General features: G+C 41.8%; 1 protein-coding gene across 1 annotated transcript in view; it reads right to left on the reverse strand.

Moving 5' to 3' along the window:
- The window catches only part of STAB1 (stabilin 1), a 113452-nt gene that overhangs the window by 6884 nt on the left and 88939 nt on the right, over positions 1-17629 (reverse strand). The window contains exons 51-62 of the mRNA XM_069967134.1: positions 16912-17088; positions 15245-15331; positions 14130-14270; positions 12933-12998; positions 11726-11915; positions 10083-10232; positions 8193-8297; positions 7561-7668; positions 6670-6863; positions 4578-4722; positions 4267-4403; positions 4019-4184 (exon numbers count right to left, since the gene is read on the reverse strand). Of these exons, the coding sequence (XP_069823235.1) occupies positions 4019-4184; positions 4267-4403; positions 4578-4722; positions 6670-6863; positions 7561-7668; positions 8193-8297; positions 10083-10232; positions 11726-11915; positions 12933-12998; positions 14130-14270; positions 15245-15331; positions 16912-17088 (1666 nt within the window). The remainder of the gene's footprint in view (positions 1-4018; positions 4185-4266; positions 4404-4577; positions 4723-6669; positions 6864-7560; positions 7669-8192; positions 8298-10082; positions 10233-11725; positions 11916-12932; positions 12999-14129; positions 14271-15244; positions 15332-16911; positions 17089-17629) is intronic.

A 17629-nucleotide genomic window follows, 5' to 3' on the forward strand; every position in this document is an offset into this window, starting at 1 on the left:
AGGGGAGAGCGGCCTCTTGTGACCACAGGCAAAGCACTGCCTGCGGCCACAAGGGTGAAGTGATGAGAAGAGGAACGCACGGACTCAGGTGAGTATAAAGTGTTGTTTTTTTTATTTGCTATATGGGAGGGGGGAGCACAAAGGAGGGCAGCATACAGCGGGGGTCTATACTACTAGTGGTGCCACAGGAGGGGCCTATATACTACTGGGGGGGCACACAAAGGGTATATATAACTGGGGGGGGAGCACACAGGGGGGTATATATAACAGGGGGAGCGCACAGGGGGGTATATAACGCGGGGAGGGCACAGGGGGGCTATATACTACTGGGGGTGCATTGGGGGTATATATAACTTGGGGAGTGCACAGGGGGGCTATATACTACTGGGGGGTGCACAGTGGGGTATATATAACTGGGGGAGCGCACAGGGGGATATATATAACTGGGGGAGCGCACAGGGGGTATATATATAACTGGGGGAGCGCACGGGGGGTATATATAACTGGGGGAGTGCACAGGGGGGTATATATAACAGGGAGCACAGAGGGGGGCTATATACTACTGGGGGGTGCACAGGGAGTATATATATATATATATATATATATATATATATAACTGGGGGAGTGCAGAGGGGGGCCTATACACAACTGGAGCGCACAGGGGATATATATACAACTGGGCGGTGCACGGGGGTATATATAACTGGGGGACACACGGGGGTATATATAACTGGGGGCGCACAGGGGGTATATATAACTGGTATATATAACGGGGAGCGCACATGGGGGCTATATACTACTCGGGGGCACACAGGGGAGATATATATAACTGGGGGATGCACAGGTTTTTTATATATATATATATATATATATATATATATATATAAATAAATAGGGGGGGCACAGGGGTTATATATAACTAGGAAAACGTACTGGGGGGAGCACAGGGGATATATATACTACTGGAGGGTGCACAGGGGGGTATATATACTACTGGGGAATGCACAGGGGGACTATATACTACTGGGGGAGCACAGGGGATATACATACTACTGTGGGTGCACAGGGGGAGTATATACTACTGGGGAAGCACAGGGGATATATATACTACTGGGGGCTGCATGGGGGGTATATATACTACTGGGGGATGCACGGAAGGTATATATAACTGGGGGAGCACAGAGGGGGCTATATACTACTGAGGGCAGCACCTAGTGGTCTATAGTACTGGGGGAAGCACACAAGGGGTCTATATACTACTGGGGGCAGCACAATGGGGTCTATATACTACTGGGGGGTGCACAGGGGGTATATATACTACTGGGAGCAGCACACAGGTGTCTATATACTACTGGGGGCAGCACACAGCTGTGGGGGAGCACAGAGGGGTGTAACTACTATATAGGGGTACATAGGGGGTAACTACTGTATAGGGGTACAGGGGAACTTAGTACTGTATGTGTTGGAGCCTAAAATGTTTCTCTGGCAGATTTTGTAGAGAAGAGACACAGCCAGGAGAAGACTTCATGGTGGCCCAGGCTGGATGGAGTAAAAGAAAAGGTGGAAGACTCTGATGAGAGAAGACGCCCCCTGTGAGTAAATGGATGTAACTGTTATAGGGCTGTAGTGATAGTGGTCATGGTGTGGCGGTATTATATAATGGTATCATTGGTGATATCGTTATGAGGTAACTACCGTATGTATTGGGGCTCTTAATACAGTGTGGGGACATTTTCAGGGGATCATACTGTGTGTGGAGCTCCGATTCTGATAACGCTGGGTTGGGGGGGGGGGCACTCTTGAGGCCTGTGCACTGGGCCCACCAATGTATTAAAACGGCCCTGCAAAGAGCCATACATCATGTTAACCAATAACATTTAACAAGCAAATAACACATTGTGTAAGAAGTGCCAAAAAGAGCACAGACAACATACTAAACAAAGTGTAAATAATACAGTAACAGCCTTCCAATATTGCCTTACAATGTATAACATAGACAGAACTATACAGCAATACTAAACACTTATAATCAGTTATATAGTCTGCAGAGCTGGTTTGTACCTCCTGTATGGTCACTATATAAGATGATATTGGTCTGTACACAGCGGATTTTATTCAGTAGTGTGGTGGCATTAGTCATTTAGTGACTTATTTAGTAAGTGTGGGAACACATCCTTTCAGCACATTATGGCGGCTAGCGTATCTAAACACATGCTTATTGTAAGGTGTGTTCACACGTACAAGACCTGCAGCAGATTTGATGCTGTGTTCAGTTATTTAGATCAAATCTGCTGCGGATCCACAGCATCAAATCCGCTGCGATATGGTACGCGTGAAGCTACGCTTAGCATACATAAAAACATGGTCGACCATGGTTTTGTGTACGTTAAAAAAAACATGCATTTTGATCTTTTTTTTTTTTATAATGGGAGTCAACGAAAAAACATATCAAAACTGATGCACACAAATGTATCTGTTTTTTTTATCCATTTTTATTTTACATTAAACGGACAGCAAATGGATAGTGTGAACCCAGCCATAAATATTTTTGCAAATACATTTATTTAGCAAACTTTTCTCCTTCTCCTGATATGTCCGCTTTTTTTCCTCCCAGTGTTCACAGTTGGTTGTCTAGGTTACAGACCACTGGTTTTTATCAAAGTGTAGTGGTCTGTAACCTACAAGCTGCTAACAATAGGAGGGAAAGAGCAGCATATCAGGAGAAGGAGGCAAGTTTGCGAAATGATTGTATTTGCAAAAATATTTAATTTGCCAACTCCTTCAAGTATAACTATATTATCTGAAATACATATGAACATATGCTACAATGAATCTGTGAACACAGGCTAATAGTGCTCAAATAACATGCTCATAACATAACAGTAAGGGTAAATTTACACGGATGGATCCGCAGCGGATTTTACGCTGGGAATTCGCAGCGAAAGCTGCTGCAGATCCTATGCCGATGACTTTCAATGAGGATACATACACGCAGTGGGATTTACATCCCGCTGGGAGTATGTACGTGAAAGCGCCATTAACCCCCGCCTGCCGGAGCATACTTTACCTTCTCCCCGCTCCGGCTTGATTTGGGGGCTCCCAGCATCTTCAGCGTCTGAGTGGGACGTCAAGCCGAGTTGAGGTGCTTATTTTTGGACTATGAGCTATAGTTTTTATTAGTAACATATTGGTGCAATAGGGAGTTTTTGATCACTATTTAATTTTTTTTCTGATATACAATAAGAAAAAAATCAGCAATCCCTTACACTGTTCACCGTGCGGGAACAATATTGTTATATTTTAATAGATCGGACGATTCCGCATGCTACAATATAAAATTTTTAATTTTGTTACTATTTTTTATTTGTAAAATGGGAAAGGGGCGACTTTTATTGGGAGAGGGGTTTTGCCATGTTTTAAATTTTTTTTTCCATTCATTAGGTTGCATATACTGATCAATGCTATGCCATTGCATAGCATTGATTAGTATTATCTGCAATCTTCCCAGAGAGTCTACCTAAGGCAGACTCTATGAGAAAATAGCTGATCTGGGAAAATGATCGGGCCCCATTCAGTCAGTGACAGGTACTTCTCCTGTCACTGGCTCCTTTAAACACTGTGATCGCTATAGATCGCAGCATTTCAGGGGTTAATGCCTGGCTCCTGGGACGTTAATGTGTGTAGGGCTGCACACATTGAAGCGGCCCCCTGCACACATTAAAACTCTTACACAGTCAGGAATGTATATACACATAACTACTGCACCCTCCTACCCGTTTTTATGGATCTGCAAAAAACGGATGTGTGGTTGAGGCCTAACAGCCTGAGATAGACAGACAGACATACACAGCCGTCTAGGGTAGGACTGGCGCCTTGTGGGTGTTGAGAAGTTGGTAATATATGGCAACTCTGGTTCTGATATGGGTCACTGTAGTTTGCACTCATATGTGGGCTCTATGGCTTGGAGTGTCATGTATTGACAATGTTATGACACAGTTGGTAAAAAAAATGTACTAACCTTGGAAACGGTAGCAATATACATCCCACCGCTCATTTAAGTTTGTTCGCTGTCCATAGTCGACAATTCCAATGTGATTTGAGCCACATTTTTCACTGGGATACACTATTGGATAACCCGCTGTCCCATTGGCAAGCCATCCGACTGCACAAACATGCAAACCCAACTATATTAAGGAAATATGAGAAGTTTCAGAAGGAGAAACTACAGATGTCACTAGTTACCATACACCTAGGAGACTACTGTACCTGCTGGGCAGCAGACAGCTGTTGGAAAGTGGCAATTTCAGCATTCCAGACCTTACATTCCTCTATTGCCTCCTCATACGTCAACTGGTATCTACTGGTCGTTGACTTCGTATGATAAAAAACTCCAGCAGTGTTTTCTAGTAAGTGAAAGCTGAGCAGTTATTAAGCTGCAGATCTTTGGTAAAGGCTATGTATTATAATTATGCGATAAAAATGACAGAAAGGAGTGAAACTAAGAAATCTGTCCTAAACATACAACAAAAAACAGTCCGGCTCCCTCACTGGTTAATATGGTATCCATTGTCACATACCTACAAAGTGCAGATCAGTGCAGGTCGCCAGAGGATCACATCCTCCATTTTCTTCCAGACAACGGTCCACAGGTGGAATAGCTTTTTCTAGACACTGGACACCATTACCTACATAACCTTCATGACAGTCACACCTTCGGGTTTTCTGCAATCACAAGAAATTTTATCATACACGGCAGAAGAATCCTTTGGGTATCTGAGAAGAACTTTGTAAACTTTTTTTTTCAAAAAGCAGAAAATGCTACACAGAGTATGGTTTGGAGGATAGTCATGCAAGTGCAAAGTCTGTAATGATCTATGCACAATGCCATTTCTCTTATGCCTCATTATTATATAGTTTCAGGATGTATATTGTTTTCTTTCGCTATGACATCTAGTCACTGGTGGTGCAATACTATATACTGGAAACTGTCCCTGTTGACTTGGGCAAATACTGTGCCTAATTTTACACAATGTACAACATTGGGTTACCAAGACAGGGTACTATGTCCAATTTCTTTGTGTCCAGTTGTTGCCAATTAAATATCATAATCAGTGTACTATTGTATTATATGACGCTAAAAGCCCCTTACAATTTAGATATGTGTTGGCCAAACTAACTGGCTTCAGTGGGACTGGCTGACTATCTAATATGTATGGAGGCCTTCCAACTCTTGGAAAGAAGGATTGGACATGTTGAATTTTAACTGCCCAATCATTTTGGATTAAGACACCTATTAAAAGTGTTTAGCTACCTTAAAATTCTCAAGTTTCTCAAGGAAAACTGAATCTTTGCATACTGTCTCTCCATGCCAGAAAACAAGCCATATTTAACACCCAACACCCTTCCCCTGGACACTTCAAACTTGTAATTGTCTGGTTCCTTCTGTGTTTCAATTTTGCCGGCTTCCGCCCCACTCCGCCGATCACAGAGTTGAATAGAGAACAGGACATCAGCAGAAGTTGGCAGAACAGGAACACAGCTGGAACTGATAGATCAAACAGCAGGGGGAGATATGAAGGGTAAGTATAGCTTGTCTGTTATTTTATGCCACAGGGAGCGAGTATGCAAAGATTAGGATTTTCCTGCTTCAAGTATCATACAGTTTGCCCAGCTATGACAATCTGGCGTTGAGTACACTTAGGGTCCTATTACACGAAAAATCGTTATATCATTTGAATTTAAGAGGTAATCTCTCCGTTTGTATGCAGACAGTGATCAAACAACTAATGAAAATTTGTTTATGTCATTGATCGTCTAATTCGTGCTGACAAAAAAAAATCGATAATCATTTGCAAATCTTTCGTGTATGTACACAGAGTATACAAGAGTATATAAAATATCGTAATTTTAACTGTAATTGCGATCTTAACTAACTACTAATGTTCCGTGTATTATGGTGAATGATTTAAGATTGTTTATCATTAATCAGAGAAAATGAAAAATCGCTTAGTCTAATATGACCCTTAGGGTGGTATTACACGGAACGATTATCGTTTGAAAAATCGTTAAATCGTTCGGATTTGAACGATAATCATTTCGTGTAATAGCAGGCAACGATTAAATGACCAACGAGAAATCGTTGATCGTTTAATAGGAACCGGACCTATTTTTATCGTTTGATCGTTCGCACATCGTTCGCATATCGTTTGGTGGAATAAGAATTCACAGCTGAAACGTACACAATAGCGACGACTAAACGACCGCAAGAACGATCATAAATAACGATCATCGTTTCGTGTACTTGGGCGAACGATTTCGGGTCGTTTGCCTTAGTGGTCGTTTAAGATCGTTAATCGTTGGTCGTCGGAAAATTGCTTGGTGTAATAGTACCCTTAGACTCTCTTCACTATGACACCACAAACCTTTTATCAAGGCTTCAGTTGATGTTGACAGCAGGAACTCTGTATGCATCCACCCCACACTAGTTGCATAAGTGCAGAGTTTTAGGAGTGGTATCAAAATACTAAGTATGAATACTCAGCTCAGTACAGTGTCAGAATTTAGTGTGCTTAAAATAAAACTGATTTCATTCACACTATTACCATTGAGCTGAACCAGGGGAATGACAGAAGGATCTGGAAATGACGAAAAAGGAGATTTCTCACTTACTGGACCAGTATAGATGCATGTTGCGTGCTCGCTACATCCGCCATTTTCACCATTAACACATAGATTGATTGGAGTACAGATATAACCGTCTCCTTCATATTCCGGAAGGCACTCACATGAGACTTTTGTTCCAATCTGAATGCACTTGGCATTGCTGTTACAGCCACCATTGTAGTCACTGCATTGGTCTATTACTGTAATGAACAAAAATCTGAAAATCAGAGTATGTAATATGATACTAAGCTAGAAAGAAAGGGACGTTACACACACACAATTATGCATATCCCTCACATATACACAACAAAGGTGTACTTTTTGTGCAGCCAGCTGGATCTTTGTTATCTCCATACCAAAATATAATAAATAAATTTTATATATATATATATATATATATATATATATATATACACATATAGTATAATAACGCTGCCTATAAGCATGAAGGAGTTAGTGTGGGTAGGCACACATGGGCCATTGGGAGCTGTGATTTTACATGATAAAGCAGCAAAAATACAAGCAGGTTAGAACTACCTGTACTTAACCAATGGCATGTAGAACTTGCAGTTTTGCTACTAATTGATGCCAACGCGTGTGAACATACGTTATAGTGTCTAATGAAGTATGCTACGCTAAATAAGAGCAAAATATGATGGGGGTATAAAAGCTGGGCTCTGTGATACACCTCAACCTTGTGACAACCTTGTCTGTACATACAATTATACAGAGGGGCTGCCAATGACTAGGTGTGGGTGGAATAAGCAGGACCCTCTCAGTCTTTTTCAACACACAGCTTCTCTCCCTCTATTATATCCTGCTCTTAGCTAGGGCAGAATAACTTGTCATACAGGTTCACTTCCAATATCATACGTTTTTATCTATGTATCCACTAACCAGTGCATGTTATTCCATCTCCCTCATAAAAGGGGTTACATTCACATTCATTATGGGCTCTACATGTGGCGTTACCATCACATCCTGGAGAGCAAACCGGTGTAGATGCTGGGGAAAAAAAAAAGTATAAACAGTCAATTTTTTTTTTAACATTTGAGAAAGTAGCATTTGTTCATTCGTCTAGTGGTTGCTGGTATTAGGCTAGCCACCATATTCTGTTTGTCACCCCTCTCCCCTTCTCACTGAACTAAATCTCTACTATACAAAACAGAAGATTGTCGGCAGTAGAGGACCACATGGCCCATCTAGTCTGCCCTTTAAGTATTTCCCTTTTTATTATATATTCTTGTATATTATATTTTAGCTGTTAGGTAAGCAATGGGCAGAATACATGTAGATTATAGCTTTGCATCAATCCCTGGAAGGAATGAGTGACACGGCCAAATACTCCTATGAAGATCCAAGTGTGTCTTGTATATTATAAGTGATAGGCTGAAAAAGATTGCCGGTTTTAGACACTGCAAATACTGTACATTTTATCATATAAATAATCTACAAACCAATAAATGTTCATAACCAGATGATCAAATTCTTCAATAGAAAACATGGTGGATTATGAAATAAAGCCTTACGCAGCTTGGTATCACATTTTTCACCGGACCATCCTTCAGCACAGTAACAAGATCCATCTCCAGAAATCCCATCATTACACTGACCGTTGTTTGAGCACATACACTCTGAAAAACAAGTAACGCAGTGTCAAATCAGTAAGGTGGTGAATGTAATTTAGATCAAGTATTCTCCTAGAATACATCTATAGTGGTGACAAGAGTTTTTTTTTATACTCTTACTGCTGCTATTGACCCCTTGAAGGTCCCCTCCATTGTTCGCAGCTATCTGTCCATTTCAGAGGGAGGGGCTGGAGTTGGGCACAGCACATACTCCTCTCTGCTATGCCATGACATACTGCTGGAGAAAGGTGCATTGGACAGGCTGTACAGTACACTACTCATAGAAGGCGTGTATAAGGAGAAGGGGTTATGGATATACTGGCTTTGCAAGGCGCTATGTGACCAGCATATACAAGGCTACACTAAGCAATGAATTTCCGCTGCTTCTGCTAAGGAGCTAAAGGAAGGGGGAGATTACACTTACAGTAGGTGCACTTGTATTTACACAAGACACAGCTTCCCTGAGCCTTACAGATGGTAGGCCATGAGAGGGAATCCTTGATTTACATTTTAGAAATAATGTGGATCATCTTTAGTGGGTGGCCTATCTTAGATTGCGGATACATAGAAATGTGTAAAGGCCCTATTCCACGGAACGATTATCGTTCGTATTCGGCCGATATCGGCCGCTACGGACGATAATCGTCCCTAGAATAGAGTGCAACGATCAGCCGACATCGTTCATGTCGGCTGATCGTTGCAGTCGCTTGTTTTTCAACATGTTGAAAAACAAGCGACTGATATAGCAGCGATCTGCTGCCGTCGCTCCGTTGAATAGGAGCATCGGCAGCAGACGCTGCTGTATCCTATGGGCTGCCCGGACGATCAGCGATCCCCCGGGCAGCCCCCCCGCAGCTCCCCGCCGCCCCTCCCGCACTCACCCACTCGCTGCAGCCACGTTGAATAGCGGCGGCAGCGAGCGGGGAACGAGGAGCAAACGAGCGCTGAGAGCGCTCGTTTGCTCCTTTAAACGACCTGTGGAATAGGCCCTTTACTCTCTCTCTCCTGCACAGAACAGTTGATAAGCCTCACCTCCACTTCTTGTGTTCTGTCCTGGTCTATTACTAGAGACAGAATTCCCCTAACAACAGGCAATGGAGAGCAGATTGCAGAGAAGGGGCTAAGGGCCCTATTCCACCGGACGATTATCGTTCAGATTATCGTTAAATCGTTCAAATCTAAATGATAATCGTTCGGTTGAAATGCAGTTAACGATTAACGACCGAACGAGAGATCGTTGATCGCCTTATAAGACCTGGACCTATTTTTATCGTTGCTCGTTCGCAAATCGTTCGCATTGAATAAGACGTCGTTCGGTCGTTCGCAGTAGATAAGAACGCAATAGCGAAGAAAAAACGATCGCAAATACGATCATAAGTAACGATTATCGTTCCATGGAAATGAGTGCAGGTTTACAGGTCTTTCGCAATAGCGGTCATTTGAGCTCGTTAATCGTTAACGATTATGCGAACGATAATCGTTCGGTGGAATAGGGCCCTAATACTTTCGAGCAGGTTTTCTGGAGGGAGGAATCATTCTTGCTAAATGATTTACAAATATGTTAGGCATCACAATGCACTTGTTTGTGAGTGTGGCTTGAATAGATTTAGTATCTAGATTATACTTGATTTGGAGCCCCCCCATACATCTTGTTGGTGGTCCCATAGTTTAAAGTGTCCCTGACATTTAGAAAAACGTATCACTGCTTAAGTTTTGGTGTTCAGACCCGATCAATCTGTAGTTGCTGCAGTAATAATATTAAAGACAAAAAGAAACATGGTATTCATGTACCTTTGCAATCTGGACCATATCTGTTGGGGGCACAGATTTCACAAGCAGTCCCATTGAATCCTAAAGAACATTGGCATTGCCCATTTCCTGCCATTCCATCGTTACACGTTCCGTGATTGCTGCATGGAGCCTCCAGCCCACCAGGGCACACTGAAACATGGAATTTTGTTATAACTTTGAAAAGCGGCACACGTCACATAATAGCAATATTAGATAAATCTACATTTTGATTTGTAGAGGGTTACATATTGCACCTACAGGTCTGTTCATGGTAGGAAAAAAAATGTTGCCATTTCACCAAAAGCAGCACTGAAACAATAGAGTGGACTGGTGTCAGGTGTATTCATGGTATGAGTGTTCAGTCACCACTCACTCTGCTACACTGTGTCGTGGCTACTGACGCAGACAGCTTTCCCAGCTGCTTCCAACTTCTAATGCTAATATACATTAGAATACACATTAGGGGAGGATCAGTAAGGCTAAATACAGCAGCACTAGCTATTTGTAACTGCCAGGACCAGGGCTTGAGTAGCCTGTAGTTCCCGACACAGATGCATTACAAAGTTATATAACTTTATTAAAGAAATGTTAGAATACATATATACACAGACACATTTTTAGGTTGGGTTCACACTACGTATATTTCAGTCAGTATTGTGGTCCTCATATTGCAACCAAAACCAGGAATGGATTAAAAACACAGAAAGGATCTGTTCACACAATGTTGAAATTGAGTAGATGGCCGCCATATAACAGTAAATAACGGCCATTATTTCAATATAACAGCCGTTGTTTTAAAATAACAGCAAATATTTGCCATTAAATGGCGGCCATCCACTCAATTTCAACATTGTGTGAACAGATCCTTTCTGTGTTTTCAATCCATTCCTGGTTTTGGTTGCAATATGAGGACCACAATACTGACTGAAATATACGTAGTGTGAAGCCAGCCTAATTCTGGTGAATAAAAATAAAAAGAACGGACACTAAAGCACCAACAGCAAAGTAAGATTTCTTCATATAAAACTTGAAATCTTGGTGTAGATGCGTTGCCATTACAGCTAGGGGCCTAACAATCTGACAGATACAGTACTTATGCCTTTTGGGCCTTGCCAGAAAAAAAAAAGATATCTTAGAAGTAAAGATTCCAATTTTAAAAAATATATATTTTTTTTACCTTAAAAAGTCCTTTATAGCTGGAAAAATGAAAAAAATAAAACAATCCCTCTATACCATTGAACACATTATTATTTAGCCTGAGCAGTGTTTTTTCGCCATCCTGTCTCTAAAAAACTGTGAAGCGATCAAACATTAAAAATTCTCTCCGTATTTCTACTTTATAAAAAAAACTAACTTTTTTTTAAAGAACTTTTTTTTTTATTTGAATTGTTGTAATCTTAAACTGCGGAACAAATATACATTGTCTTTAATACCAAACAGTGAATTGTGTAAAAACAAAATAAAAAAAACAACGGTGGAAGAATTGTTGACCCCTCTACCGCCCCCCCCCCCCCCTAAAAAAACACACAATACAAAACTACATTAGCCCAGATATATTATGATTTATTGAACATCTGACACTTTTTGTCTGGGATAGATAACAAAAACACACAAACATGTGCCAACCTGATTGACTTTCTTACCATGGCAATCTCCTCCATGATGGTTCTTACAGCAACGTGGCACCCAGTTGAGGGAGTAACAACTTTTTTTGCACCCAAGTGCAGGTTGCTCTCTTCCAAAAAATTGAAATGAGGAAGTAGAGAAGCGTCTTGAATACCGATCACGCCAACGTCCCGGGCCAAACCTCATTGCGCACCTTTCTATTTCCCCCTGCAGGAAAAAAAAAGTGACATTATCCTTCAATTTAACAGTGAAGGACGGATAGGACGTGAGGCCTGTGTAGTATTCCCGGCCTCAACCTATCCCCTTAAAGCGTAACTGTCATTTCAGGGTGATTTTTTTTTAGAAAACAAATATAAATAGTTCAAGCGATTTTAAGAAACTCTGTAATAGGTTTTATTAAGCAAAAGAGTTTCCCTCTGTACTCAAAAAGCCGTTTCCCAGCTCCCCCCCCCTCACTTGAGATGAAGCAGGATTTCTCTCTCCATTCTATCCTATGGAGAGGGGAGGAAGTTTAGCACGGAGGCCTGAAAACAGGTTACACCCTGCAATCTTATCTCCCCAAGCTGCTAGATAAGCACTGACCTTTCTGACCTGTGAATCCAGCGTTTTATGTGCCCAGACAGTGAGTAAACAGCTGGTATGTGTTTCTCCTCTTCCTGCTCACTCCTCTGCCTCGACCCCTCCCCCCTTCCATAGGTTATAATGGACTCAGCAGAACCCCTCTTCACTCTAAAGATGGATGTGCCTGATAATGCACAGATAAGAAGTGTGTATGTGTGTGCTTGTGTGTGTGTTTGTGTGTGTGTGTGGGGGGGGGGGGGGGGAGAAAAGCGCTTCTGAGTACAGAAAGTGGCTTTTTTGCTTGATAAAACCTATTACAAAGTTTCTTAAAATCGCTTGTACTATTGATTTCTGCAAAAAAACAAAACAAAACATGACAGATACACTTTAACATCTAAGTGGACACTTCTCCTACAGAAAGTGATTGCAGGGGAAACATCAGACTGGCCTCTGCTTAACCTAGCAAAATGGAGAAGGCTAAAATGAGGTGTAAAAACATTATCACTGCCTGTCCTACATATAGCATTATCCAATTATTTGCCAGACATGTGATATAACACATAAAATGAGACTAAGCTGCAATACCAGATGCAGGCTGGCGCTGTTTAGTTTTTTTTACTTCTAATTATCTTTAAGCACAATATGTTGTAACCTCATATTTACCCGACCAGTTGTTCCAGGAGGGCAATCTCGCTCAAAGCCACATATAGAGCATTCTGACCGTGCTGTCTAGAGTAAAAAGAGCAGACAGTCTCATAAAGTATTCTCCACTCTAACAATTATTTAGATACATATGAAACTGTTGTTTGTCCTGGCAGAGCAAAAAGGGTAAATTCCAAAGTATCAGTAGCCAAACCAATACCCTTCCCTGTCATATGTCCCATCTGTGATCATACTACTTTTATCAGTTGTTCCATTGTCTTGGAATACACATGGGCATCTGTAGTTCACAAAGTGTCCTGTTAAAGGGGTTGTCCAGCGAAAACCTTTTCTTCCAAATCAGCTGGAAAGTTATATAGATTTGTGATTTACCCCTATTTAGAAATCTCCAGTCTTTCAGTACTTATCAGCTGCTGTATGTCCTGCAGGAAATAGTGTTTTCTTTCCAGTTTGACACAGTGCTCTCTGCTGCCATCTCTGTCCATGTGAGGAACTGCCCAGAGCAATAGCAAATCCCCATAGAAAACCTCTCCTGCTCTGGACAGTTCCTGTCTCGGACAGAGCACTGTGTCAGACTGGAAAGAAAACATGTCCTGCTGGACAGCTGTCAGCTTATAAGGGGTGGAAAACTTGAGATTTTTAAATAGAAGTAAATTACAAATCTATCTTTCTGAAACCAGTTGATTAAAAAAAAAAAAAAAAGATTTTCACCAGAGTACCCCCTTAAGCAAAAAGACATAAAATACTGAAGTATTAATACTATAGGAAAAATTTTTGCACTACAGTCTTTGGCACCACCATGGAATACATGGGCGATTAGTGATTTCTGTGGGCTCCGTGTAATGCTGCCCTCAGGAAGCTGCAGTAATCAGCTCATGGAGAAGGTTGGGCAATTTACTACAGATTTATAGGATTGTATGGAGATCAGAGATTATGAACAAGTTGTTTTAAGGGATTATTCCACAATATTAGGATCACACCAAGGAGAAATGTTAATGGTACAGTTAGTCATGCATGAACAATACTGCTCCATTTATTTCTATGGGACTGTTGGATGCAGGCAAACACTGTGCTCAGCTATCTTAGTCAGCCCCATGGACACTGACTGGGGGATATGTGACCTCACAGTGACCTTGTAGTAAAGAGGAACGTCAGGACCCGTTTTCAGATGCATTTACTCAGTGTTATACTTCCAGAGACCTTAAATGCTGTAAATTCATCACACCGGGCTCCAATGTTGGGAGGCTCCAGCAACTGATCGATTCCATGGGCAATTCCACCATTAAACTCCATGTCTCCCTGGATGATTTTGGCACTGTTATCATTCACAAGAACTTCCCCCTAAAACATAAAAAGCAATGACTACAACAGCTGTTATGTTTTTTTTCTTTGTTTACACTTACAATGCAATGTCTATACAACTACCATTTAATACAGACTTAGGCTATGTTCACACAACGTAAGTTCTGTGGGAATCCTGGCCGGAGTGTATACACATGGTATACACTCTGGCCGGGATCCCTAGCGGCGCCATAGAAAACTGACATGCGGACGCTATTCAACTGCGAGAGGTTTTAATATACAGTCCAGTATGTGAACAACAGGCAATAAAATACAATAGTGAAGTTAGAAGTCATTTACTAAGCTGTAAAACTTTCTATTAAAAAAAACCCTCATGTTTTTCAATACTTACCAGCTGCTGTATGTCCTGCAGTAAGTGGTGTTTTCTTTCCAGTCTGACACAGTGCTCTCTGCTGCCACCTCTGTCCATGTTAGGAACTGTCCAGAGCAGGACGGGTTTTCTATGGGGATCTTCAACTGCTCTGGACAGTTCCTGTCATGGACAGAGGTGGCAGCAGAGAGCACTGTGTCACACTGGAATAAATACACCACTTTCTGCAGGATATACAGCGTCTCATAAGTACAGGAAGACTTGAGATTTTTAAAGAGAAGTATTTACAAATCTGTATAACTTTCTGGCAGCAGTTGATTTTTTTTTTCTCCAGCGTGTCATGTTTAAAATATCAAATAAACCAAGATAGGCTCTACATTTCACCCGTTGCTGCAATACAGAAAAAAAGTGGCAATTAGGTGTGTCAGAGCCAATGGAGCTCTTCACTTTGTATCACCACTGTGACACACTTCCCCGTTCAGCCCTGGCCTTGCTTATTGAGCGAGGCACTAAAAGAGGAGGCCATACCAAACATACATGCCCATACTGACAATATAATTATTCTTACACATAGAGAAAATATGTATTATATGTATTCTTTTGCATTCTGTATTCTGTGGATATTCTCTTAAAGGATACTTACAACATTGGTTGAGCTGCACTGAAAGGACACAGTTGAACCATGTAGCGTCCTTAATGATTTGGCTTCAGGTAGGTTTGCAACTGTAATCTAGGACAAAAAACATGGAGAAGGCAAAACAAGCCCCTGTGGGTGACAACACCAAGACAACACTTAAAAGGATTGCCGGTATAAACTAATAATGTTTGATGCTGCTGGGGACATAACCGTGCCACATACTTACCTGTCCTGCTCCTTTGCAGCTGCCAGTTCCCTGGCCTCCCGCTGTCTGCTGCTGACACTATTCTACACTATACTGTGCTATGCACTATGCTGAGCAGCAATTTCCTGACAGAACAGATGACAGCGGCAGAGAGTGGGGGCCCAGGAACCGGCAACTGTGGAAGAGCGAGACAGGTAAGTATACAGCACTGTTATTTCCCCACAGCCCTGGCTACATCAAGGTTTATTAGGTTATGTTAGACAAACCCTTTAAACAAAGCAAACCAGAACTGAAGCAGTAAAATTCAGTTTAGAAAGAATAACCATTGGCTATGAGGTCTATGGGTTTGATCTAACACAGGAGGTGATAACCTTTTCTTGAATGGCACATTGTAAGAGTTCATGTTTTGTGCGTCTGAAAATTTGCTGCTGATGTATACCTGCACTGACTGGCAATGACCAGAACCTCCTAGAATGCCTAGATTTTCTTTTATCAATAGGAGCGAGATACCAAAACACGTTCTTTTTTTTTCTAGTCTGTTTCTATTTCTCGACACACATTTTCATTTCCATTTCCATTTTTTTTGTATATGTTATGGGGGCTGCCATTTTTGCTTTACAGCTATAAATCATGACAAAAGTCCTATTGTTTGAATTAAGTTTTTGTGTTTTGGCTAGCACTCATTCTTTGTAAGACACATGTGATCCAAATTAGTAGGCAGCACCTGTGTATATATGGGGAGGAACTCGTAGTGTTCTCCCATTCTACCTGCAGGAGCTATGGTGAGATGTAAGAGCTTGTTCACACTTGTGTCGCTTGGCGTCCACTCTCTCCACCGGCGGTGCCTGCGGGTTCGGGGGAGCGCCTTAGGGGTTTGGTCCTGTGACATTGGGGTTGCAGGGCCTTTCCGTGGCCCCCCCCCCCTTCTCTGCTTGTGCACGCTTTGCGGGGACTGTGTTCACTGACTGGCACAGTGATGTTTTTTGGTTAAGGACTCATGTGTATCAGAGACCTGCACGTTGGTAGTTTTCGTGTCAACCATGGGTGCAATGCGCAGCCATTTCTGTCTTTTTGGCTTGTGCATATTAAATGTAAAGTGAACCTTACTTGAAGCTGGGCCACGCCAATGCAGCCTGAAGTGGTGCCTGCATCTGGTACACTTATGTTATATTGAAATTATATGCTGTATATGACAGGTGGGGGGTTCCAAATTTTGGGACTCTTGCCTGGAGAACATGAATATTGACTTGTCAATTCTTCAGGGTGGATCGCAGAATTCGCCAACAAATATCATTGAGTCTATGGGATAGGCGGAACCTCAAGTGGAGGCTGCGCGGCGGGATCCGCTTTAAGTCGCCGCGCCTATTTTAAAATGGGAACGTACCCTTATAGAGATTAGAGATGACAGAAACGTCATCAGCATGGGACAGCATAGAACAATAATAACTACAAACTACAGTGAGTCTACCTTTGTATCCCTGATAATATGACCTTTCAGATATGCTTTCAGCTTGTCTCTGTGCTCATCATGGTACAACCATACTTTTCGTTCTTCAGGAAGAGATTCAAAGGCATTGTTTGTAGGCCACAGCACCATGATTGGTTGATGAATTTTATCCAGAACTTCATCCATGAGATTGCAATCCTATTAAAATAATAATAAAATAAATAAAACTTCATAAAATCAGCCCCATAGCAGATACTTTTTAAAGGGAGTATCTTGTGCTGAGGGGTCCCGAAGGAGATACTGTACACTTATTTTTTTGAGTCACCAAAGTCACTCCAAACCTACTTACCTACTGAGAGAGCTAATAAATCTACTTAATGGAGGAAATTGCCCGTCTACTGGGAGGACCTACTTACCTACAAGGGAGACCTCCTACCACACTCACCTATTCCTACCCACTATCACTGTGGTGGGTACCTAGGGACATTATTGCTGTGTGAGACACTATGGGAATTTGAGGATGGTTCCAGAAAAGAAAGATATGTGCCACAGACACGAGTTGTGGAGGAGTGAATACTTCATGGAGGTCTGGGCAAGATGAAGAAGGAAAAAAAAGAGAATGACCCCAAGAACATGTCACCTGTGAGTTACTGGGTGTAATCACTTCTATGGTCCGCATAGCCTATTCAGGACTGGCATCTACCACTATATGGTCACTATAATGCGGAATATTGGTCTG

Source organism: Dendropsophus ebraccatus, chromosome 4, assembly GCF_027789765.1.
Source record: "Dendropsophus ebraccatus isolate aDenEbr1 chromosome 4, aDenEbr1.pat, whole genome shotgun sequence".
NCBI classification, from domain to species: domain Eukaryota; kingdom Metazoa; phylum Chordata; class Amphibia; order Anura; family Hylidae; genus Dendropsophus; species Dendropsophus ebraccatus.